Source organism: Oryctolagus cuniculus, chromosome 7, assembly GCF_964237555.1.
Source record: "Oryctolagus cuniculus chromosome 7, mOryCun1.1, whole genome shotgun sequence".
Taxonomy (NCBI): Eukaryota; Metazoa; Chordata; class Mammalia; order Lagomorpha; family Leporidae; genus Oryctolagus; species Oryctolagus cuniculus.
The window spans coordinates 110,329,046-110,353,195 of NC_091438.1; the positions used below are offsets into that span (position 1 = coordinate 110,329,046).

Consider the following 24,150-nt stretch of genomic DNA (forward strand, 5'->3'; position numbering starts at 1 on the left):
GCTAATAGTTATATTTACTTCTTCACGCATGTTTTTTCATACTGAGAAATTAATTCCATTTCACAAACCTTTTCAATATTTTTTCTCCTAGAATATTTCATCTAATGTTTTAGAAGAATCTGCAGTCTCAGATGATGTAGTATCTCCAGATGAAGAAGGTATCTGCTCTGGAAAGTACTTTACTGAGTCAGGACTTGTGGGATTATTGGAACAAGCAGCCGCTTCTTTCTCTATGGTAGATCACTCTTATTCATTCTCTTTCTATAGTTTCATGCCTCTGAATTATCAGTGACATCAGTAGATGTTTTTTTGTTTGTTTGTTTGTTTGTTTTGTTTTTTTGCCATATGACCCTGCTTGTCCTTTAAAATAGTTTTCTCCAAGTACCTTTAGAACTATATGGAAACAAACTTTTTTTCTGGATTCATCATTGCTTACTGTCACTGTCCCATGTTTTCACTTACTTGTTTATGAACCAGCACTTGATCTATGCAGATATGTTTTTTTTGTTTTTTGCTTTTTTTTGTTGTTGTTGTTCACAAAACTTTTGCCACCCACCACGTTCTAAAACTTTTATATTAAAAAATGAAATGAAACAGAACATCTCTTGGTGACTTACATTCCTGCTTGGATCATATATATATGTGTGTGTGTGTGTGTGTGTGTGTGTAAAATATGACTGCATAAATAGTGCTTGTCTATTGGGTGAAAGGGAGAATCTATTCATTATGTTGAGTATTGCCCTGGTGCCTGGAAAAGATATGGCCACTCATCCCATTGCATGTAGACTGAACTGCATTAGGTAGGTATTGGAAGCCAGGAACCTAGTTATCTGGAGCTTTATCAACCATATGCTGAATCGTTTCCTGACCACCCTACCATGCTAAACTCCAATCCTTGTTCCCTTCCATCTGTATGTAATTGAAACAATTAGATGGAGTCCAGATGGGGTATCTACTGGAGAAGAAAAAGATAATCAAAACCTGACTTACTTTCTTGAACAGTATTGATAGGGGCACCTTATCTGACCTTTGTGCTGTTTAGTATCCCAGCACCAAGGTTTAGGAGACACCAAGGTTCATGTTAGAGTAAGAGGGAAGATTGATGTAATAATGCAGTATTACCTTCCTGCTGCATTGAGATCATCTCAAGGCCTTACTCATCTTGCAATATATTGACTAAGGACATGGATTTTTTTAAAAAAATATTTATTTATTTACTTGAAAGTCAGAGTTACACAGAGAGAGAGAGAGAGACGAGGTCGGGGGGGGGGGGTCTTCCATCTGATGGTTCACTCCCCAATTGGCTGCAATGGCCAGAGCTGCGCCGATGCAAGGCCAGGAGCCAGGAGCTTCTTCTGGGTCTCCTATGCAGGTGCAGGGGCCCAAGGACTTGACCCATCTTCTACTGCTTTCCCAGGCCATAGCAGAGAACTAGATCGGAAGTGGAGCAGCCGGGTCTCAACTGGTGCCCATATGGGATGCTGGCGCTTCAGGCCAGGGCGTTAAACTGCTGGACCACAGCGCCAGCCCCTCACACACATTACTTTTATAATTAGAATTGGACATTCTGCTGAAATCCATCCAGAGGAGATGATTTGTTGTGTAAAATTCTTTTGTTAAATCTTAATAAAATTAAAATTTCATAGTGTTTGTTTTTATGTCCTGCTGGAAAAGCTTCAGTGGTATTGTGTTAATGGAAATATTGTGAATATATAATTGTAATTATTTTACTTTCTTATTGGTATAAAAGAAAGCAATATCTTATAAATGTTATTTTTATAGGCTGGCATGTATGAAGCAGTTAATGAAGTTTACAAAGTACTTATCCCTATTCATGAAGCTAATCGTGATGCAAAGAAACTATCCACAATTCATGGTAAACTTCAAGAAGCATTCAGCAAAATTGTTCATCAGGTAATGATTCTGATTTCTAGCTTCAGAATAAACAGAGAAAACTGTCTAAAAGCATTAGTGTTGCTCTGTGCTGATGTCAAACTTGATTCCATGAAATGACTCTTTTAATCAAGTTAGAAATTAACAGTCACAATGATGGTTCCTGGCTAAAGCAAGTTTCATTAACAAAATATGAATTTGCCTAAAGTAAATGATGATCATCATAAACTTTACACACAAATTTTTTTTTTATTTTTTGGATTGTTACTAGTTAGCAAATTTTCTTAATTTTCACAATGTAGGCTATAATTGTAAATCTGTTTTTAAAATAATATCTTTTGCTGCCTAAAAAAGTTTTCATATTTAATTTTTATTAAATGAATGAAATCTTAATTAAATAACATTTGTAGTGACTGCAGCTTAACTTTGTTTTTCCTAGATATTTGCATTCATTTTTCTTGTGATATATTTCTAATATAAAAATAGCATTTAGCAAAAATAATGAATAAAATGGTAATCTTCTGTAATTTCATTATAATAGAATGATTTCAGTACTTGATCTTTATAGATCATTGTAGAATACACGTTTCAGCAAAAACAAGGATCAAATTATAATTGCTTTAAAATCACAGTAGGCAATTCGATTTGATTTCCTTGAAACTAAAGTCTTGTCTCCATCGGAATACTTGAAACACCCTAATGGGCCTCCCCTCCTCCAGTTTTCTGTTCCCTTCCTGTGCTCCCTTTGCTTTTCGCTGCTGCTGTTATCTAAGAAGTTGAAATATTGATTATCCACTTTTCTGCTCAGCACTAGTTCTACTGTATTTTCCATCAGCTTGATCTTTACTTTCTTGCTACAGGCTAATCTGTTCTGTTAGATATATTAAGATCATCTGAAAATAAAATAGGGCTGTAATCCTGGTAAGCTGGAATTTTATTGTGATCTACTAAAATAGTGAAATTGCAAAAGATTAGGTTTCATGTTCATTACAGGTGGGTCTTTTTATAATAAATTATACATATACCTTCAAAGGAATTTTATCCCAGCTGCTAGAGCTATAAGTCACAGAATATACACACAAGCCTTCAGACATGTAGAGTTAGTAGCCAAGAAACTTTCATTCATTTGTATCTGGCATTTGAACAAAATTGCAATTTGTATTCCAGTTTAACCTGGATACTATAATGAAGTACAGCTCACTTAGAGATTTAGATACATACATGAAACTAGCAGCTAGCTTTCTTTTCCCAAAATTTGTACTTTCACTTAGAAAGTACTTTGTACTTTTCACTTAAAAAAAGTATAACTTTTAAAAGGCAAAATTTCAGTACCTATGTTTTGAAAAAGCAACTTAGAAAATTATTGTAGATCTTGAATGAAAGAATATGCTATTTAACATATCTTATTGTCTTGTGTTTGTGGAGAAGATTTTATGGTATATGATACCTTAAGCTACTGAACTTCCTTTGGCCTTTTTTGTTCTTTTTAAACAGTTTTTTTATGACTTGCCCTTTTTTACTTTTTATTATACAGAGTACTGGCTGGGAGGTAGGTAATGTTTTAGTTAGTTAAAGACACTAATAGATTGATTTGATAAGATTTCTTTTGCCAATGCTTTACCCACATGTGCTAGCTGTGGGCATTCTGTTGCTATCTGCTATCAACTGAATTCATTAACCAAAGAAATTTTGTTAAAGTATTGAGTTATTTTTTAAGAAATTTATTATTAAGAGGTTGTGTGTGTGTAGGCAGTGCATGGAAATCCATATGTTACACTAATGAGATTCTTTGGTAAATGAGCCACTTTGCCATCACTTTAGTTTGTTTTTTATCCTTTGAAGCATTTCCTTCATCAACATTTATACACAGATTTCTTTTTTAACCATATTGTTTCACCTCATTTTACAGAGGTCGATTTATGTGTTATTGCTCAGAGGTATAAATAGAAAATACTACTTTTCACCCAATCTAAGATGCCATCAATTGTAAGACATTATTATGTCCTATGTGAATCTCTGTATATTAAACCAGGACATCTGTTGGAAGCCAACTGCAGAGATAATAAAATGTGGGTCAAAATATGTGCATCTTAGAAATGATGAAATACTGCATTTATTTGGTCTTGAATCACTTTACCTTGAGTATAATAAGCACTATTGAGGGAAGAAATTCACTTTTGTCATGTACATTTCATTGGGGGGAGAGAGAAAGAGATCAAGAGAACTTGAAATGTCATACCTCATATCCAAACAGTTTATAGCGTTCAATGAAGACTACATGTGCTTCCTTTTATGTAGTAGGTAGACTTGTGAAAAGTTACATACAAATCAAGTTTTATCTGAAAAATACCAGAGAGAATTTATTACCATTGTTTTAAATCTTTCTGCAAAGGAAAGAATTCTATAAAATATACCTAGTTTATTTTGATGAGGTAAAGCAAGATAATAATAAACCAGGTTTATTTAAAGCTAGGTCCATTTGTAAAGTTGTCTGCTTTGCCTATCACTTTTTAGTCAGGTTGACATTGAGTGAACAACCTATGCTTCCCTATTTGGTCTTGCATTGCAGTCCTTGTTTTGGGACCCAAATAGAAAACCTTAGCAATAAATGTTACTACCAAGTTCTTCCATTTCTGAAATAGTGCTCATCTTTTATTTTTCTCCAGATTAAGTCAGCACTTTTATATCTACCTTAATTCTCTAGATTAAATGTATATGATCTTATTGATAACCAAATTGTAATCCTTTATTTCTGTGGCTCAGTTAAGATATGTAGAGATTTGCCATGGTTATCTATAAAGGATTAAGTTCCTTATGGATTTCCCAACATGAAATAGAATTAGCTGAAAATTAGGCATGAAATATCAAAACCTCTGAGCAGTTTCTTACTACTCTGCTTGATGCTAAATCGACCCCTGAAAGGTATAATTTTCACTGGTTATGACATTAATATCATTGTGTCATCATGTTATTGCATGGTACAAGTTGCACAGACTTTATGTTCTTGTTTATATTCTTATCACTATCTTTACTGGACCTTTAGCTTTGTAGCTTCTAAATTTGTTGCACGTTTGTTTTTTGCTTTTCTATCATTAAACCTAAATGGATGCTTGCATTTTACAAATGTGTTTGCTACCATTTACTGCTTATTTGTTTTGAAATTTCCCTAATTAAAATGCTTTCTGTTTTCTCTTCTCTCTTGCCCCTGGTTGCTGACCCTACTCCCTACTTTTACTATTGTCTGTTGTGGTAAGTTCCTATCTTGTGAATATTTTTCTTTATGACTGAAAACTTCAATAATTTCATTTTTTCTGAAAACTGTTTCCTAGCTAATTTCCTAGTATTCTCATAGAACTCTCACTGTATTGAAATCCAGTAAGGATAATTTATACATGGTTGAAAGGCTCATTGATTTGATAATTTACTCCTTGACTTATAAGAAAAACCCTGTGGGCTTAGATATTAGCAAAGTGTTGCATTTTGGGTTATGCTCTTTGATTTGGTACAAATTATTTGAGTTGGCAAAACTTTGTAGTAGACAGTATGTATATGAGTATGTATGTGTGTGTATATAAAAAATAACTCTAACACTGGATATTTAACAATCTGATAAAGTACTCACCATGCAAAATAACAAATCATGAACCCTTCATAACCATGTGGCTGTTATCTGCTCTGCCGGTTTCAGTTCCTTAAAGGCTGTTTAGTGTTCACTTTTATTTTTACTTTTCCCAATGTCCTTTTATTTTTCTTGAAATAATAAGGAATAAGTTTTGTCAATCACTTTTTTCTTATGATACATTTTTAATTATTTTTAGGAGAGAAGTGCTGAATGTCTTTGTGAAGATTATCACAGCCATCTCATATTTGGGGGATAAGACAAAGTTATTTTTAAAAGATATATTTGTCCATTTGTTAGTGATCAATTTACACTCAAGGATACTAATACAAGTTTAGATTTTCCAGAAAAAATAACTCCAAAATATTAATAATATGACACTTTTTGCCATTTTTTTTGTTTTTAAATATTGCACATATTTCTTTAAAGAGAATAGCACTACCTTCATAGAAGATGGGATTAGCTTTGTTAAAGTAAAAACTCTATTGGATCACTGCAGAAATGTGGGTTACCCTAACTTTTAAGATTGAAGCATGCAAAATGACTGTCCTGACACTTCTTCCTGGACCAGATAGACATGAATACCAGTCAGTATTTTGACTTTGAGCTGCTCATAAATACTGGTCATAGTTCTGGGTCAGTGACTTCTGTTGAATGTTATGTTCTTTAATCCACATTAAAGCTGATTGAGGTAAAGTAACCCATCCAGGTGGAGCAGAACTAGAAACACCAAAGAATAATAAAGAGGAGAATAAGCCCTGAAAGAAGAAAATAAATAAAGAAAAGAAAAAAAAAAAAACTCAAGAGGACAGAACATAGTTAAAAGAAGTAATTTTAGATATTATAGTGGGAAATGTGACACACCAAAGAAGTTAGGCCATTGTAGATGTGAAACATCTGTTACTTTAGTTAAGGAAAACACAATAAATGAAAAGAATCTTAATTTCCCTGGGAGGAGGTACTTCTAATAGGTAGTGACTCCCCAGTGATTAGTAAAGACACCTGATAAGATATGCCATACCATTGGTTTTGTTCATTCGCTGATGCTACTTTTGAGGGGAAAAGGATACTATAGATGGTATTAGACATGATTTCTTTTATCTGAACTAGAACATAATAATGGTCAGAATTAAAATTCTGATCAGAAATAGAGTAGGATGTATCTTAGAAGAATACATTTGGTAGGTAAACCACCAATCTGATTTTTATACTGAAGTATAGAGAAAGGATATGCAAACATGCAAGAAATTACTGTAAAGAATGATGCTGTAATAAGAAAGGCAAAACATATGGAGGGAGAAACTCAAGGTAATTCACAGGAATTCTCCAGGAGGACAACTCTAAGATCCTACTCATAATGTCCTGGTATTTATACTAGTATGTAGAATATAGGAAACATGTGGCTGATTTTTATAGAATTTTTTAAAGATTTCTTTGTTTAACATTTATTTGAAAGGCAGAATGACAGAAAAAGAGAGTCTTCCAGTCTGCTGGTTTATTCTGCAAATGGCATCAACAGCCAGGGCTGGGCAAGGCCATAAACAGGAGCCTGGAACTCCATCTAGGTCTCCCATGTAGGTGGAAGGGGCCCAAGTAGTTGGGCCATCTTCCACTGCTTTCCCAGGCACATTAGCAGGGAGCTGGATTAGAAGCAGAGCCAATTGGACTGGATACAGGATGCCATTGTTGCCAGCAGCTACTAAACCCAACGTGCCACAGTGCCAGCCCTGGGAATGAACTGCTTAATTAAGAGCTCAGATTCAGGTGTCAGATATATTGGAGTTTAACTCCCAGTTCTACCATTTACTAACAATGAGACCTCGGGGAAGTTACTTCTATAAAATGAGGTGACAGTAATGGCATCTATCTCATAGAGGCTTGTTACAAACAGGTAATGTGGTTAGCCAGCATCTAGCATATAGTAGTAAATACTCAAAAATTTTGCACAGTATTATTTTTGTTGTTGTTACTATGATTGTTAGCATCCATAAGTATTATCCTTACTATTACTTGAAATCCTAACATGAGATTTAGGTTAACATAATCCATAACATACCAGGTTCTCAAGTTGAAATCTATGACTAGAATGAACTGGTAAGTACAATTTAAAAAGAATGGATCTAATGAAAGGGAAGAGAGATGACCACGTGTGCAATACTGGTATGCCTATGTAGAAATCTGTTAACTTGAAGAAAGCATAGAGGAAAACAGCTGGATGAGGGTAAAAGAATTTAGAGAAGTGCTGATACTGTGGAAGCACAGCTTGCTCAACAGAATGTTTCTTGCTGGATAGAAATAACAAAACTAGAGGAGATTTAAGATATATTTGTCATAAGAGACTTCAACTATTTAGAGACATGGTAGGTGGATTTCTTCATTTGGGACACAGTTGCGTCTCCCAGGAGATATGAATGTGATGAGTGGAAGTGCTAAGGGAGAATAAGCTGGAGCAGAGGAACGATGCAAAGTTCAGAATGCATTTGTAACAGTAAAGGAAGGGGATGCTACAAAAACATGGACTGGATTAAGAGAAAGAAGACCGTTTTTTTTTTTTTTTTTTTTTTTTCAATTAAGTGGGAAGCAGGTATCATTCTACATTCCAAAACTCTGAAGAAGAACTAAGAATGAATCAATGTGTTTCCTAAAGATGAGACTATGTGATTATACTTTAAGAACTGGGTAGGACAAGTAGTCTTCCTCTCTAGCATCAGACTCTGCTACTCCCTCCCCCACTTCAGTGCACACACAGGCAAGCATTTTAAATTCTAGTAACCCCCATGGTTGCTTCTCTGACCACATCCCCTGCCATTCTCCCCCTCGTTCGCGCTGCTCCAGTCATAGGATTAACTTTGCTGGTTCTCAGAAACACCAGGCAGGCTCTTGCCTAGACCTCCAGTGATCCACATGAGTAACTCATACTTCCTTCCCATCTTTGCTCAGATGGCCTTCTTGGGGAGACCTACTCTGACCACCCTCTTTGTCTCTTTAGTTCACTGATTTATCGTAAATCTCTACAACAGTTTGCCCACACATAGTAGGATGTCCATAAGTACCTAGTTGAATGGCTTCCTTCACATAAATTCTATTTTCTGACTTTAACTTATTTTTCTCCCTCTCTTTTTGCTGGAATGTTTCTTCCTTCATCTTTTATCTACTTGGGCCATATATATAATTTATTTTCTTTTCTTTCCACAAGGTTTTAATACATTTTTCATTTTTATTAACGTGATAATTGTACATATTCTTGGGATACAGTGTGATATTTCAAGACATTATATAGAGTGTGTGGCCAATTCTCTTGAGTCCTAGAAAAAAATGTATAAATCTAGAACCTCTACTGAGACTTGGTTTCAACAATATTTTTTTTCATTTTGATTGATTGATATATTTGACAGGTTGGTTCACTCCCCAAATGGCCACAATGGCCAAAGCTGGGCCCATCTGAAGCCTGGAACAAGGAGTTTCTTCTGGGTCTCCCAAATGGGTACGGGGGCCCAAGCATTTAGACCATCTTCCACTGCTTCCCCAGGCCATTAGCAGGGAGCTGGATTGGAAGAGGAACAGCAGGGACAATGAACCAGCACCCATGTGGGATACCAGTGCTGCAGGTGGAGGCCTAACCTACTATGTCAGAGTAGCAGTCCCATCTTTCCTTGCTTGATACTGCTTTTTATTATGGCATATATCCCTTCTTTATTATAGAAATTATTTGAACATGCTTTTTAGTTATTGAGAAACAAGTCTTGTTTAGTTTTATTTTCTTATTAAGGTAAATAGTGGCTAACAAAATAAGCATTCAGTATTTTTTTTCCTTGAACTGAATGTCAGTTTGAGAACAGACATATATTTATACGTATATTTAAATGTTTACGTATATATGTGCATATATATGAGACTATTGAATTTTAAGCTGCATTAATAAAATTCAGTGTCCAGATGCAGGAAGGCAGTGAGCCCACTGAGATAATCACCATTCAGATCATAACAGGAGTATTATGTCTGCTTCTGAGATACCACGCTTCAAAGGTAGCACTGAAAAACTAACACCGAACAGAGTATAAGCATTCCTGTCATATGAGGATGGGTTGAGAACTAAAAAGTTTGGCTGAGGGAAGCAAGTCCTACTGGCTGTGTCTAAATATATTTAAAGAGCCACAACATTGAAGAATTGGAAAAAAATGTTTCAAGCTGGAAATCTGAGAGGAGTATAGACAAAATAACAGTATTTTAATATTTGTGATTTTGAAGAGTAGAAATATATATGTACATGGAAACATCAAAATGTTTGTAGAGGCGCTGGCTCTGTGGCGTAGTGGGTAAAGCCACCATCTAGAATGCCGGCATCCCCTATGGGCTCCAGTTCAAGTCCTGGCTGCTCCACTTCCAATCCAGCTCTGTGCTATGGCCTGGGAAAGCAGTACAAAGTGGCCTCACCCCTTTGGCCCCTGCACCCATGAGGAAGAACTGGAAGCGGCTCCTGGCTTTGGATCGGCTCAGCTCTGGCTGTTGTGAATGTTTGGAAAGTGAACCAACGGATGGAAGACCACTCTCTCTGCTGCCTCTCTGTAACTCTTTCAAATAAAATAAATAAATCTTTAAAAAATAAATAAATAAAATGTTTGTGGAAATAAAATGAAAATTTGGCACAAAAAAACTTTTGAAATCCGTGCATACAAGGGTCTTCAAAAAGTTCAATTTTTGTTCCCAAATAAACATCTTCTAATTCCATTCTTTCAAGAAATTTTTGAAGTATACTCATGTATGTGCATAGTATAACATGTTTTTTAAAAATAATCAAAAATTGTTTTTAAGATTTATTAATTTGAAAGTCAGAGTTAGAGAGAGAGAGAAAAAAAAAATCTAACATCCATTGATTTACCACCCAGGTTTCCCAGATGGGTTGATCCAGGCTGAAGCCAGGAGCCAGGAGCTCCCACATGAGAGGCAGGGGCGCAAGTACCTGGGCCATCTTCTGCTGCTTTTCCTAGGCCATTAGTAGGGAAGTGGATTGGAAGTGGAGCAGCCAGGATTGGAACTGGCACCCAAATGGGATGCTGATGTCATAGGTGGCAGTTTTACCCACTGTGCAACAGTGCTGGCCACACAAGTAAATTTTTTTAAGTTGTTTTCTCAGATGCCATTTTTTATTTTCCAGGAAGTGCCTTCATTTCTTAATTTTTTGTCAAAATTTGCTGTTATTATGCCATTGGCTTGACGGTGATTTTAATGAGAATTTTGTTTGAATCCATTTAATCCAGCTAAAGAGATTCCATTTGCTATAGAAATCAGTTAATTTTTATGTTTGCTAAAATATGAAATAAGCTGATAGTGAAAAAAATTTTTAAATTAAAACCTCAAGTCTCTTTAGCTCCAAAAGTATTTTCCTTTAAAACTTCCTTTAGACAAAAATTTTAGGGATATTTTTAGTCACTGTACTTTTATTTTTTAAATTAAGCTAGTAAGTTAAGGATCAAAGTTTCTCCCATTTTGCTTATTTATCTGTAACACTTGTAAGTTATTTTCTATGCCCTTTGCCTTTCCAGTGTAGAAAAAATAAATAAAGCAGTTTAGGCTTAAACAGAATCGAGAGGAATTTAAAAGCTTGCGTGTGGTTGTGTATATAGGAGCCTCCACAAAATCCTTCTGAAACGGCTTTGTATATGAATTATTAAAATTGCATGGAACACGGCCGGCGCCGCGGCTCACTAGGCTAATCCTCTGCCTAGCGGCGCCGGCACACCAGGTTCTAGTCCTGGTCGGGGCACCGGATTCTGTCCCGGTTGCCCCTCTTCCAGGCCAGCTCTCTGCTGTGGCCAGGGATGCAGTGGAGGATGGCCCACGTGCTTGGGCCCTGCACCCCATGGGAGACCAGGAGAAGCACCTGGCTCCTGCCATCGGATCTGTGCGGTGCACCGGCCACAGCATGCCGGCCGCGGTGGCCATTGGAGGGTGAACCAATGGCAAAGGAAGACCTTTCTCTCTGTCTCTCTCACTGTCCACTCTGCCTGTCAAAAAAAATAAAAATAAATTGCATGGAACACTTCCAAATACCTATCTTTATTGAAAGAATTTATTTTCAGATATGCTTGTGGGAGAGCTAAGGTAACCTTAGTGCCACTTAGTGTGTGGTTAATGCATGCAGTGGGTGGCGTGGAGGTTTTAGAATAACCAAACAAAAATTTGTTTAACTTTCATTCATACATCTTTTTCCTTTCTCATCCACTTTTATGCACTCTTCTATGTCTGAATGTTTTTGTCAGTGGAGAGATACTAATTACAAATGTTTTGCTTTAGTTCTTCTGGGGAGTTTTTAACATTTTTACTGATGGCTGTGTGCCAGGTACTCTACTTGGCTTCTGACTTTCATGATCTCATTTAATATACCTGAAGAGATTATGTAAAGGTTAATGCTAATTTTAAAATGTTAGTGTCGTTTCAAAATTCATAGAGTGTGCTCTAATGTTAGGTCAGTTAAGACGCAGTTCATTGTTATACCAAGCACCTTTTCTTTCAGTGAGGAAAGTAAGTTACCTCAATTCTATGTAAGAGAATTTTCTATGTAAGAAAAATATAAGAGGTAGTCATTTGGTACAAACTCTGAAAAATACATGCTATATGTGACTTACTCACTTGGTCAAAGCCCTAATTGCTTAATGTTGTTTATTAGAAGTAATGAAAAAACAAATTGAGAAATAATAAAATCTTCAAATTTTGAATTAATAGTTTATGCAATCTAAGCATGATATGAAAAACAAAGACTTTGTATTAAAGTGTCTTCATTTTCCTATATCTAGGATGGTAAGCGGATGTTTGGCACCTATTTTCGTGTTGGTTTTTATGGAACCAAGTTCGGGGATTTGGATGAACAGGAGTTTGTTTACAAGGAGCCTGCAATAACCAAACTTGCAGAGATATCTCACAGATTGGAGGTGAATGTTGCGGTGATTCACAAAATATTTAATTTGTTCTCTCTGTTATGAGTAGATTTTCAGATCCAGACCTAATTATATAGTAAACTAGACCCTGCCAAATAAGCTACTTCCTCAGAGTATGTACAATAACCCTCTTTTGAAATCTTCAAATCTCTTATGGCTAGAGTAAAATAATACTAACTTCTTTTCAGGCTACATATGTGTTTGAGAAATCCCTACATCCTGCTGGCATCAAGACCCAGCAGACCCCAGTGACTTACGGAGAAATGTGTAATAGTCTCCACATTTGTATGTAGAAAAACATACAGGAAATGAAGTAGCAGCAAAGAGTGAAGCTAAAAGCAGAGCTCCAAGAAATTTGTGAATCAAGTGCATCATCTCTGGCTTAACTGGTTCCCTGAGAGATAGGTTTAGAACTTAAAAGCCTGGGGCCCAGCGCCGTGGCTCACTTGGTTAATCCTCCGCCTGCAGCACCGGCATTCCATATGGGTGCCAGGTTCTAGTCCCAGCTGCTCCTCTTCCAGTCCAGCTCTCTGCTGTAGCCCGGGAAGGCAGTGGAGGATGGCCCAAGTGCTTGGGCCCCTGCACCCGCATGGGAGACCAGGAGGAAGCACCTGGCTCCTGGCTTTGGACCAGCGCAGCGCCGGCCATTGCGGCCATTTAGGGGGTGAACCAATGGAAGGAAGACCAAAAATTTCTGTCTCTCTCACTGTCTGTAACTCTACCTGTCAAATAAATTAAAAAAAAAAAAAAAAAAAAAGAACTTAAAAGCCTGAAATTATACCTTAAAAACACTTCTTAGAATTCCTTAACCTTTAAAAAATCTTTGTTTTCACCATAAATAATTGCATATTAATTGGGGTAACCAATCTTTTTTAAGATTTTATTTATTTGTAAGGCAGAGTGATGGGGGGGAGGGGGAGGAGAGAAGGAGGTAGAGAAAGAGAGAGCGAGAGAGAGAGATCTTTCATCCGTTGGTTCACTCCCCAAATGACCACACCTGTGGCAACTAGGCCAGGCCTGAACCTCCATCCCAGGTCTTCCACATGAATGGCAGGGGCCAAATACTTGAGCCTTCTTCAGCTTCTTTCCTAGGTGCATTAGCAGGAAGCTGAACTGGAAGCGGAGCAGCCATGACTGGAACCTGCACTCCAGTGTGGGATGCCAGCTTTGCAAGCAGTGTGTTAACCCACTACACCACAACGCGGCCCCCCACCTCCCAGTCTTTTCTGTTATAGTTATTGTTTCCAATCTTTCTCTGTTAGTGCTCAAAATATCCCTGGACCAGAAGCATTGGCACCACTTGGGAGATTGTGTGAAATGGAGACTCTGACCCCACCCACCTCAGACTTTCTGAATGGAAATCTGCATTTTACAAAATCCCAGATGATTTGTACTCACATGACATTTTGAGAAGCAAGCAAACTCTAGACTTGTTTTTATTCTCGGCTGATGTTAATTCCTTTTTTTTTTTTTTTTTTTTTTTTGACAGGCAGAGTGGACAGTGAGAGAGAGAGACAGAGAGAAAGGTCTTCCTTTGCCGTTGGTTCACCCTCCAATGGCCGCGCGGCCAGTGCGCTGCGGCTGGTGCACCATGCTGATCCAACGGCAGGAGCCAGGTGCTTCTCCTGGTCTCCCATGGGGTGCAGTGCTCAAGCACGTGGGCCATCCTCCACTGCACTCCCGGGCCACAGCAGAGAGCTGGCCTGGAAGAGGGGCAACCGGGACAGAATCCGGCGCCCCGACCGGGACTAGAACCCGGTGTGCCGGCGCCGCTAGGCGGAGGATTAGCCTAGTGAGCTGTGGCACCAGCCTAATGTTAATTCTTTAATGTTAGAATCTTACTGGTGGTTTTCACTCAGCCTAACTTATAAACTGGCTCAAATTGACTTTTTATTTTTCAAGAGCTAGATAAGTCTTGGGAAATATTGAGACAGTACCCCAGACTTGCTCAGTCATACATGTTATCTTCGAGGTAAAGGTAGAGGTTTTTCTCCTTTGAAGATTCAGATTTAATTTTTCCTTTTAAATAGTTCTGTCCATTGCCAATGATAATGAATTTCTTTCATCTGTGTTTTTTATTTGTCTTGAGGACATTTTTTGGGATTCTGTATTTTTATTAGAAAACTTACTGTTTTTTAATAGTACTTTATGTTAAAATGCATTGATGGGAATAATGTCAGATAAATAAGAACTGAGACTATGATTAACGACATGTTGTCCAGGACTTACTAAATATCTTAATTTTGCTCAGGGGTCTCCTTCAGAGGCCACCTCTGTTTACTAATCCTGTTAATTTCATGTAAAAGATTGATTTTTATTTCTTGTAGGGATTTTATGGAGAAAGATTTGGTGAGGATGTGGTTGAAGTAATCAAGGACTCCAATCCTGTAGACAAGTGTAAATTAGATGCTAACAAGGTACGCTTGATTGGACTGTAATAACATTTGTATCTTTGAGATCCTCTTTGTGATTTTGAGAAATACTGGGCGATGATTGAACAGTAAGGAAATGGATTCTTTTCCTTTACCAGGCATATATTCAGATTACCTATGTGGAACCATACTTCGATACATATGAGATGAAAGACAGAATCACATATTTTGACAAAAATTATAACCTTCGCCGTTTCATGTACTGTACACCATTCACTTTAGATGGCCGTGCCCATGGAGAACTTCATGAGCAATTCAAACGGAAAACCATTCTGACCACTTCTCATGCCTTTCCTTATATTAAAACAAGGGTCAATGTCACTCACAAAGAGGAGGTAAGTTCATAAATAGGAAAATAGGATTAGTGAAATAAGCACATTTGAGCTACGTGATAATGTAGATGCAGCAGAAGATATGTACCCCTCACACAGTAGCATACTGGAATTTTATCTGTTTTTTTTTTTGTTTTTTTTTTTTTTTTTTTTAAGATTTATTTTTTACTTGAGAATCAGTTACACAGAGAGAGGAGAGGCAGAGAGAGAGACAGGTCTTTCGTCTGATGGTTAACTCCCCAACTGGCCACAACGGCCGGAACTGCGCCAATCCAAAGCCAGGAGCCAGGAGTTTCTTCCAGGTCTCCCATGCGAGTGCTGAGTTCCAGGGACTTGGGCCATCTTCTACTGCTTTCCCAGGCCATAGCAGAGAGCTGGATCGGAAGTGGAGCAGCCGGGACTAGAACCGGCGCCCACATGGGATGCCGGCGCTTCAGGCCAGGGCGTTAACCCGCTGTGCCACAGTGCCAGTCCCATTATCTGGTTTTGAGTTAGATTTGTTATCTCAGTTCCTAATTCACCATCAGTTTATGTTTTGATATTTTTCTGTTATGTAGGGATCCAAATTTGGCATTTTATTGTTATTAAACTCTACAACTGGTTTCCAGTTTTTTTCTAGTTTGTTTTAAATTTTGTTTATTTATTTTATTTGAAAGGGAAAAAGAGAGAGAATCTCGTATCTTCTGGGTCACTCCCCAAATGCCTGCAACAGCTGGGGCTGGGTCAGGCTGAAGCCAGGAGCCAGGAACTCAATCTGGGCCTCCCATATAAGTGGAAGGGACCCAAATTCTTGAACCATTGCCTGCTGCATTGGAGGGTATGCATTAACAAGAAGTTAGTATCAGGAGTGGCAGCCAAGACTCTAACCCATGTACTCTGATCTGGGATGCAGGCATCTTAACCACTATACCACACTCCCATCCCTCTAATTTTAATTGATTATCTGTAAAACTAATTAGATAGTTTTTAATCAGTACACTGACCTAATAGATACTATTTTACTCAGATCATCTTAACACCAATTGAAGTTGCTATTGAAGACATGCAGAAAAAGACGCAGGAGTTGGCATTTGCGACACATCAAGACCCAGCAGACCCCAAAATGCTACAGATGGTACTCCAGGGATCTGTAGGCACAACAGTGAATCAGGTTAGTGCTTATTGCTAGCACTATGTATTGAAGTTCTAAATAGGACTTGGAATAATTTCATTATTATATTTTATAAAGATCAAAAATAGGTGCTAAATCAAGTGAAACAGATACATGTTAGATGTGATTATAAAAGACACAAAGTATTAATGAAGTCAAGTTGAAAAAAAAAAGGCTTTAGTATAATCTCAGATATAAGGTTTTCACACCTGCCTTATCTACTGCCTGTGTTTTTCTACCTATCCATTCCTGTACATTGTATTAAGAAAGAATTAAGAAACTTAAAATAGCCTTTACTTAACAAGCTTATACTCCGTGAATGTGATCTAAAAAGGAAGACTCATTTTCAAAGCTTTGTACATAAGTCCTATCTTGATTTTCCATGATACTACCTTCTCCAGATCTTGACAGTGAATGGAGAGGCTTAAGTAGATGCTGTGGAATCATTTTTAAATTTTTAATGATATATGTACACACAATAATATTGTTACTTTGTCAGATGCGAATTAGAAGGCATTCCCATGATTTTCTTAGAGTTGATTCCCTGAGGTCCTCTTGCTAATGATTTTAGGCATGGTCCTAATCTTAAGGAATGTTCCAAGGTAAGGAAAGCTCAGAAAGGCTGCCAGTAAGATCTCACGTAACATATCTTAAATACTTTTTAGGTGAAAGGAGCAAAGCCCAAAAAATGCTCTACCCATACTAAAATGCCTTATGACTTTTGCCCACTAGTAACACACATGATTTTGAGGTTTTACCTCCTCATGATGTAACTCACAAAAGATCATCTTCTTTAACTGTGTCAGGAACATCTTTGAAATACTGATAGAAACTGTTTTAGTAAAAATCAAGTCTAGCAATCAGTAAATTGGCAGATATAATAGCCTGACACTTACATATCTAGGATAAATTAAAGGAATGTAAAGAACAAGGCAAACTGCATTAAGGAACACAGCAGTCCTTGAGCTCCTACTTTGAAGAATGTTAAGCAGTAATTAAGTTAATTGCAGTAAGCAAGACTGTAAATATGAACTTACGAGACACTGAAACAATTTTCTCTGAAGAGTTTTAATATAGGAATCAATAGGTAATGAATTCCATGTAAATGCAGCCACCTCCGTGCTTTAAAAAAATCATTCAGATTTATTCTGTCTGGTTTCAGAGAAGACAAAAATCACACTTCTTATTTTATTTCCTTATTTTACAGGGACCTTTGGAAGTTGCCCAGGTTTTCTTATCTGAAATACCCAGTGACCCAAAGCTGTTTAGACATCATAATAAACTGCGACTCTGCTTTAAAGATTTTACTAAAAGGTATTCAAGGCTTCCTGCGTAATGATGTTCAGAGTGACAGTGTCTAGACCCAAAGTATGCCATAATGACCTTAAGGAACTATTGAAAAGAGAGAGCACAGGGAAATGGTTCACAATGAGAAATGATCTGTGTCTAATTTAATATTCTTTAATACTATATTTTAATTTTTTAACTTGAAGCTATTATTAAGTTATCTAACTTGAAAGTTACCCTTTTTTTTTTACCTACTTCAGTGTGTGAGTTTCTGCTTCCCTTCCCTTATTGAAATCTCTTTCTTTTCTTCCTTTTTTTTTTTTTAACATTTATTTATCTATTTGAAAGGCAGAGTTACAGAGAGGCAGAGGCAGAGAGAGAGATCTTCTGTACACTGTTTCACTCCCCAGATGGCTGCAATGGTTGGAGCTGGGCCATTCCAAAGCCAGGAGCCAGGAGCTTCTTCCAGGTCTTCCATGTGGGTGCAGGGGCCCAAGGACTTGGGCCATCTTCTACTGTTTTCCCAGGCCGTAGCAGAGAGCTGAATCAGAAAGAGAGCAGCTGGGTCTCAAACTAGTGCCCATATAAGATACTGGCACTGCAGGCAGCAGCTTAACCTGCTGTGCCACAGCACCAGCCCCCCCTCAGTGAACTTATAAGGAGTGAACATGAAAGCAAATATTTATGTTTAAATTTGTGTTCTTGGCCAATGCCGTGGGTCACTAGGCTAATCCTCTGCCTGCGGTGCTGGCACCCCGGGTTTTAGTCCCGGTTGGGGCACCGGATTCTGTCCCGGTTGACCCTCTTCCAGGCCAGCTCTCTGCTGTGGCCCAGGAGGGCAGTGCAGGATGGCCCAGGTCCTTGGGCCTTGCACCCCGTGGGAGACCAGGAGAATCACCTGGCTCTGGCTTCGGATCGGCACAGCGCGCCAGCCGTAGCGGCCATTTAGGGGGTGAACCAATGGAAGGAAGACCTTTCTCTGTCTCTCTCTCTCTCACTGTCCACTCTGCCTGTCAAAAAAAAAAAAAAAAAAATTTGTCTGTGTTCTCTTCCAGGCCATTTAATCTTTCTAATCCTCAATTTTCTGATTTTAAAGTAAGGATAATAACATCTACCTCCTATAGGGAAATTGAGCAAATTGGGTGAACTACATGGAACATGGATGTATTGGGGGTCTTCCTGGGTACCCCAGTTTCAGTGATTTGCTAGGAGGACTCAGCACACACTGCATAGAGTCCTTCAGTACATTGCTCTGAAGGATACAAAATAGTCAGCAAAGGGAAAAGGTGGATGGGGTCAAGGCTGGAGGAAACCAGCTGTGTGCTGCTTTTTTTTTTTTTTCTTTTTTTAAAGATTTATTTATTTATTTGAAACTCCAAGTTACAGAGAGAGAGGGAGAGACAAAGAGAGCTCTTCCATTTGCTTGTTCACTCCCCAGGTGATTGCAACAGCCATCGATAGGACAGGCTGAAACCAGGAGCTTTCAGACAGGTCTCCCGTGTGGGCAGAGAGGCCCAACACTTGGGCCATCTTTCAGTGCTTTTCCAGGCCATTAGCAGAGAGCTGGATGAGAAAGGGTGCCACCGGGACGCAGACCAGCGCCCATATGGGATGCTGGCATCACAGGCAGTGGTGTAACCCACTCTGCCGCAACAGTGGTCCCTAACTGCAGGCTTCTAAGGGTCCTCTACCAGGGCAGTCATGCAAAACATACTTAATTCCTTCAGGAACGGGTTGTGACAGCTTGTGTGAAATGTTATCTACCGGAGAACCTGATTAGGTAAGACTTTGTGCCAAAGGTTTTTCAGTGGAGACTGGTTCCATAGGCACACTCTGCCTGGCATTTACCAAAATGCCAGACACACAGTAGGAAAGCAAGTATTCAGCAGGCACCAAGGTATCTTTTTTTAATTTAAAATTTATTTTTTTAAATATTTATTTATTTATTTCAAAGGCAGAGTTACAGAGGCAGAGAGAGAGAGGAGAGAAAGAGAGAGAGGTCTTCTATCCACTGGTTAACTATCCAAAAATGGCTGTAACAGCGGAGCTGGACCAATCCGAAGCCAGGAGCCAGGAGCTTATTCCGGGTCTCCCATGCAGATGAAGGGCCCAAGGACTTGGGCCATCCTCTACTGCTTTCCCAGGCCTAGCAGAGAGCTGTATCGGAAGTGGAGCAGCCAGGAATCGAACCGGTGCCCATATGGGTTGCTGGCACTACAGTGGCAGCTTTATCTTCTGTGCCACAGCACTGGTCCATTCATGGTGTCTTTATAAACAGTTTGGGCCTAACGTGCCACTTTTTTGCTTTGGGAATGATGAGAACCTCCCCAAAACCAACCTTGCATTAACCAAGCACCGAAATTGCGATCAGGCCTTTCTAAAGATAGCAGTCTCATGCATGTTATCTTAACTCCTCTGCACAAGGAGAATATTTCTAGGCTAATACTTGACACATAATAAATATATGTTTAGTAAATACAAAATTATGAAACAGTTGGGAAAACAAATCGTGTATTAGCCCGATACTTGATTCCTGCCTTGCTAACACTTTGATCCACAATAGAAGGAATGAGGAGTGCACATTTGGCCTATCTGTTAAGATTTGGGGCATTAGCATCTCATATCAGAATGACTGGGATTGAGTCCTGATTCCACTCCTTATTCCAGCCTCTTGCTAATATGTACCCTGGGGGACAGCAGCTAATGGAGCCAAGAACTTGGGTCCTTGCCACCCGCATAGGAGTCCCAGCTTGCCTTCCCAGCCTGTCCCAGCCCTGACTATTGAGGGCATTTGGAGAGTGAATCAGTGGATGGGAGACCTCTCTCTCTCTTTCTCTCTCTGTGTGTGTGTGTGTGTGTGTGTGTGTGTGTTTCTGCCTGCCTTTCAGAATAAGTAATTAAATATTTACAGATGAAGCAAAGTCAAAGAATATTACAAATATTTGAAATGGACCTTAGATGATGAGTATCAGTTGTTCAGGCAGAAATGAAGAAGGATTTACCCAATACACAAAAACATGAGCAAAATTCAGGATCTGTTCTAGGAAAATTAAGTGGTCCAGTGAAGCTGAAACCATGGACTCTATGAAGACCAAGTAGTCAAAGAAAAGACTGGGAAAGTAGATTGAGATCAGATTGAAAAGACCTTGTGTGTCATTATGTATCATTGAATATCACCTAACAAAGCAGTATCAGAACCACAGGCAGAACCCAGTCTTTGACTCCCTATCATTGTTTCAGTTACCAAATATGAAGTATGGCCTCTCTTATCAAATCATTCATTGAATGGGTTTATTTGGGCAGAAGTAATTTTACATCAGTTTTGTCATAAAAAAGTACAAGTAATGCTAACTTATTTAAATAGTTTGGAATGATACCTCATTTATTCTCATTACATTACCTATCACAAACTGTTATCAATTTCTCCTACCTGAACATGGTATCAATGTAAAAGAAAAACTTCAAAAAGTTTCACAGGAGCCTGAGATTTTACAAACATAAGGCAATTACTGGGATAGATAAATTTGTAGGATTGGTTTCAGAAAACATTGCTCCTGGTATTTAGAGTTAGATGATCTGCAGCAGCAAAATAAAAAAACTCTGTTTTCTGCTTAGAGAAAACTGGCTCATTTTTAGCATTAAATTTATTATTTTACAGTTTTAAAACAACAACAATAATAAAGTCCTGCTAGTTTTATGAGCCAGTTGACCGTGGAGCAATACACACTTCTTTAATTCTTTTTTCCTACTAATGTTTACAACCATTACCATGTTGTAAACAAATGTCCTTCTCTTTTTTGTATACTTGTGTTTACTATAGGTATATGAATTCCTATAGTCAGAGGTCTCCTTAAGTGTTACTGTCAGGGCCAGTGCTGTGACTCACTTGGTTAATCCTCTGCCTGCAGCACCGGCATCCAATATGGGCGCCGGGTTCTAGTGCCGGTTGCTCCTCTTCCAATCTAGCTCTCTGCTGTGGCCCAGAAGGACAGTGGAGGATGGCCCAAGTGCTTGGGCCCCTGCACCCTCATTGGAGACCAGGAAGAAGCACCTGGCTCCTGGCTTCGGATCGGCACAGCTCTGGCCCTTGGGGCCATTTGGGGAGTGAACCAACGGAAGGAAGACGTTTCTTTCTGTCTCTCTCTATCTCACTGTCTACAACTCTACCTGTCAAAAAAAAAAAAAAAAAGTGTTAGTGTCTATAGAGAAAGCTTTCTCCTTTTACATTACAAAAAAAAAAAAAAACTATATAACATTTACAATTTACAAAGAGGGGCACTTGTCGTGGCACTCCTGGTTAACCGTCACTTACAATGCCCACATCCCACACTGCAGTGCTGGTTACAGTCCCAGCTACTCTGCACTTCCAGTCCATATTCCTGTTAATCTGCTAACCTGGGAGGCAGTGGATGATGACTGAAGTACAGGGATTCACTAGCGACTTGGATGGATTTCCTGGCTCCTGGCTTCCATCTGGCTCATGAGGCTCCAGGTATTGCAGGCATATGGGAAGTGAACCTGCGAATGGAAGATCTCTTTCTCTCTGTCTCTCCCTTTCTCTGTCACTCTGCCTTTCAAATATTTTTTAATAAGAAAACCTACAAATAAAGTTGTAGACAATACATTTTTAATTATTGTTACCATTCATTTTTATGCCAATATTACTACATTCATTTTCCATAGTTGGTCTCAGCATACATATAATCTTAAATTATTTTATAGTTAAACCTAGAGCTATTCTAATTATTATATTATTTCCTCAAATGAGTAAGTTGTAATTTTCTGTATTCCTATTATTTGAATTTGTCAGAATGTGGTGTAGCTTATACCACAAGAGACATTTTTGTTGGTGGTGGTAGTTCTAACATGAGGTTACTGAGCCAAAGTACAAGAATATTTTTATTGACTCATTTTTTTTAAGATTTATTTATTTATTTGAAAAGCAGAGTTTACAGAGAGTGGAGGAGGGGGACAGAGAGAGAGAGAGATCTTCCATCCACTGGTACACTCCTCAAATGGCTGCAATTGCTGGGACTGGGCTAGACCAAAGCCAGGAGCCAGGAGCTTCTTCAGGGCCTGCCACATGGGAAACAGGGGCCCAAGGATTTTGCCATCTTCCACTGCTCTCCCAGGCACATTAGCAGGGAGCTGGATAGGAATTGGAGCAGCCAAGACTCCACCCATATGGTATGCCAATGTTGTAGGCTGTGGCTTTACCCACTGTGCCACAATGCCAGCCCCTTCATTGACTCTATTTTTTTAAAAGACTTATTTATTTATTTGAAAGTCAGAGTTACATAGAAGAGAGGAGAGGCAGAGAGAGAGAGAGAGAAGTCTTCCATCTGATGATTCACTTCCCAATTGGTCACAACAGCTGGAGCTGCGCTGATCTGAAGCCAGGAGCCTTTCTGGGTCTCCCACGCGGGTGCAAGGGCCCAATAACTTGGACCATCTTCTACTGCTTCCCAGGTCATAGCAGAGAGCTGGATTGGAAGAGGAGCAGCCAGGTCTTGAACCGGCGCCCATATGGGATGCTGGCACTTCAGGCCAAGGTGTTAACTTGCTGTGCCACAGCCCCAGCCTCTCATTGGTTCTTTTTTTTTTTTTTTTTTTTTGACAGGCAGAGTGGACAGTGAGAGAGAGAGACAGAGAGAAAGGTCTTCCTTTGCCGTTGGTTCACCCTCCAGTGGCCGCCGCAGCCAGCGCGCTGTAGCCGGTGAACCGCACTGATCTGATGGCAGCAGCCAGGTGCTTCTCCTGGTCTCCCATGGGGTGCAGGGTCCAAGCACGTGGGCCATCCTCCACTGCACTCCCTGGCCACAGCAGAGAGCTGGCCTGGAAGAGGGGCAACCGGGACAGAATCCGGCGCCCTGACCAGGACTAGAACCCGGTGTGCCGGCGCCGCAAGGCGGAGGATTAGCCTAGTGAGCCGCGGCGCCAGCTTCATTGGTTCTTAATATGTAGTATATTACAAACAGTTGTTTTTTTTAAAGACTTATTTTATTTACTTTGAAAGACAAGAGTAACAGAGTGGGGGGGTGTCTTCCATCTGCTGTTTCACTACCCAAATATCCACAACGGCCAGAGCTGAGCCGATCCAAAGCCAGGAGCCAGGAGCTTCTTCCAGGTCTCCCACGTGAGTGCAGGGGCCCAATATGATAGATACAGTTTTATTTTTTTTTATTTTTTATTTTTTATTTTATTTTTTTTTTTAAGACTTGGGCCATTCAGGCACATTAGCAGGCAGCTGGATCAGAAGTGGAGCAGCCAGGACTCAAACTGGTACCAATGTGGGATGCTGGCACTGCAGGCTGGGGATTTAACCCACTGCACCACAGTGCCAACCCCATTACAAAAAGTTTTTAATTATTAAGAGTACCAAGAATATAACAGTACTAATCTCAAGGTAACATGCCGGAAGTAATAGTATTTGAGTAGGGTATCTTATGCTAATCAAAATTTTTTAAAGATTTTATTTATTTATTTGACAGGTAGAGTTACA

At 39.0% G+C, this 24,150-nt stretch overlaps 1 protein-coding gene across 9 annotated transcripts in view; it reads left to right on the plus strand.

The window, feature by feature from the left end:
- Positions 1-24,150, plus strand: part of DOCK7 (dedicator of cytokinesis 7) — a 268,374-nt gene that overhangs the window by 232,378 nt on the left and 11,846 nt on the right. For 5 of the 9 annotated variants that reach the window (XM_070078382.1, XM_070078385.1, XM_070078381.1 and 2 more), the window contains 8 exons: positions 92-235; positions 1,783-1,914; positions 3,428-3,442; positions 12,316-12,441; positions 14,775-14,864; positions 14,978-15,214; positions 16,218-16,361; positions 17,569-17,675. In XM_070078382.1, the coding sequence (XP_069934483.1) occupies positions 92-235; positions 1,783-1,914; positions 3,428-3,442; positions 12,316-12,441; positions 14,775-14,864; positions 14,978-15,214; positions 16,218-16,361; positions 17,569-17,675 (995 nt within the window). Of the gene's footprint in view, positions 1-91; positions 236-1,782; positions 1,915-3,427; positions 3,443-5,147; positions 6,355-12,306; positions 12,442-14,774; positions 14,865-14,977; positions 15,215-16,217; positions 16,362-17,568; positions 17,676-24,150 lie in introns of those variants that run through there. The other 4 variants (XM_070078379.1, XM_070078384.1, XM_070078380.1 and 1 more) reach the window with 3 other exon arrangements.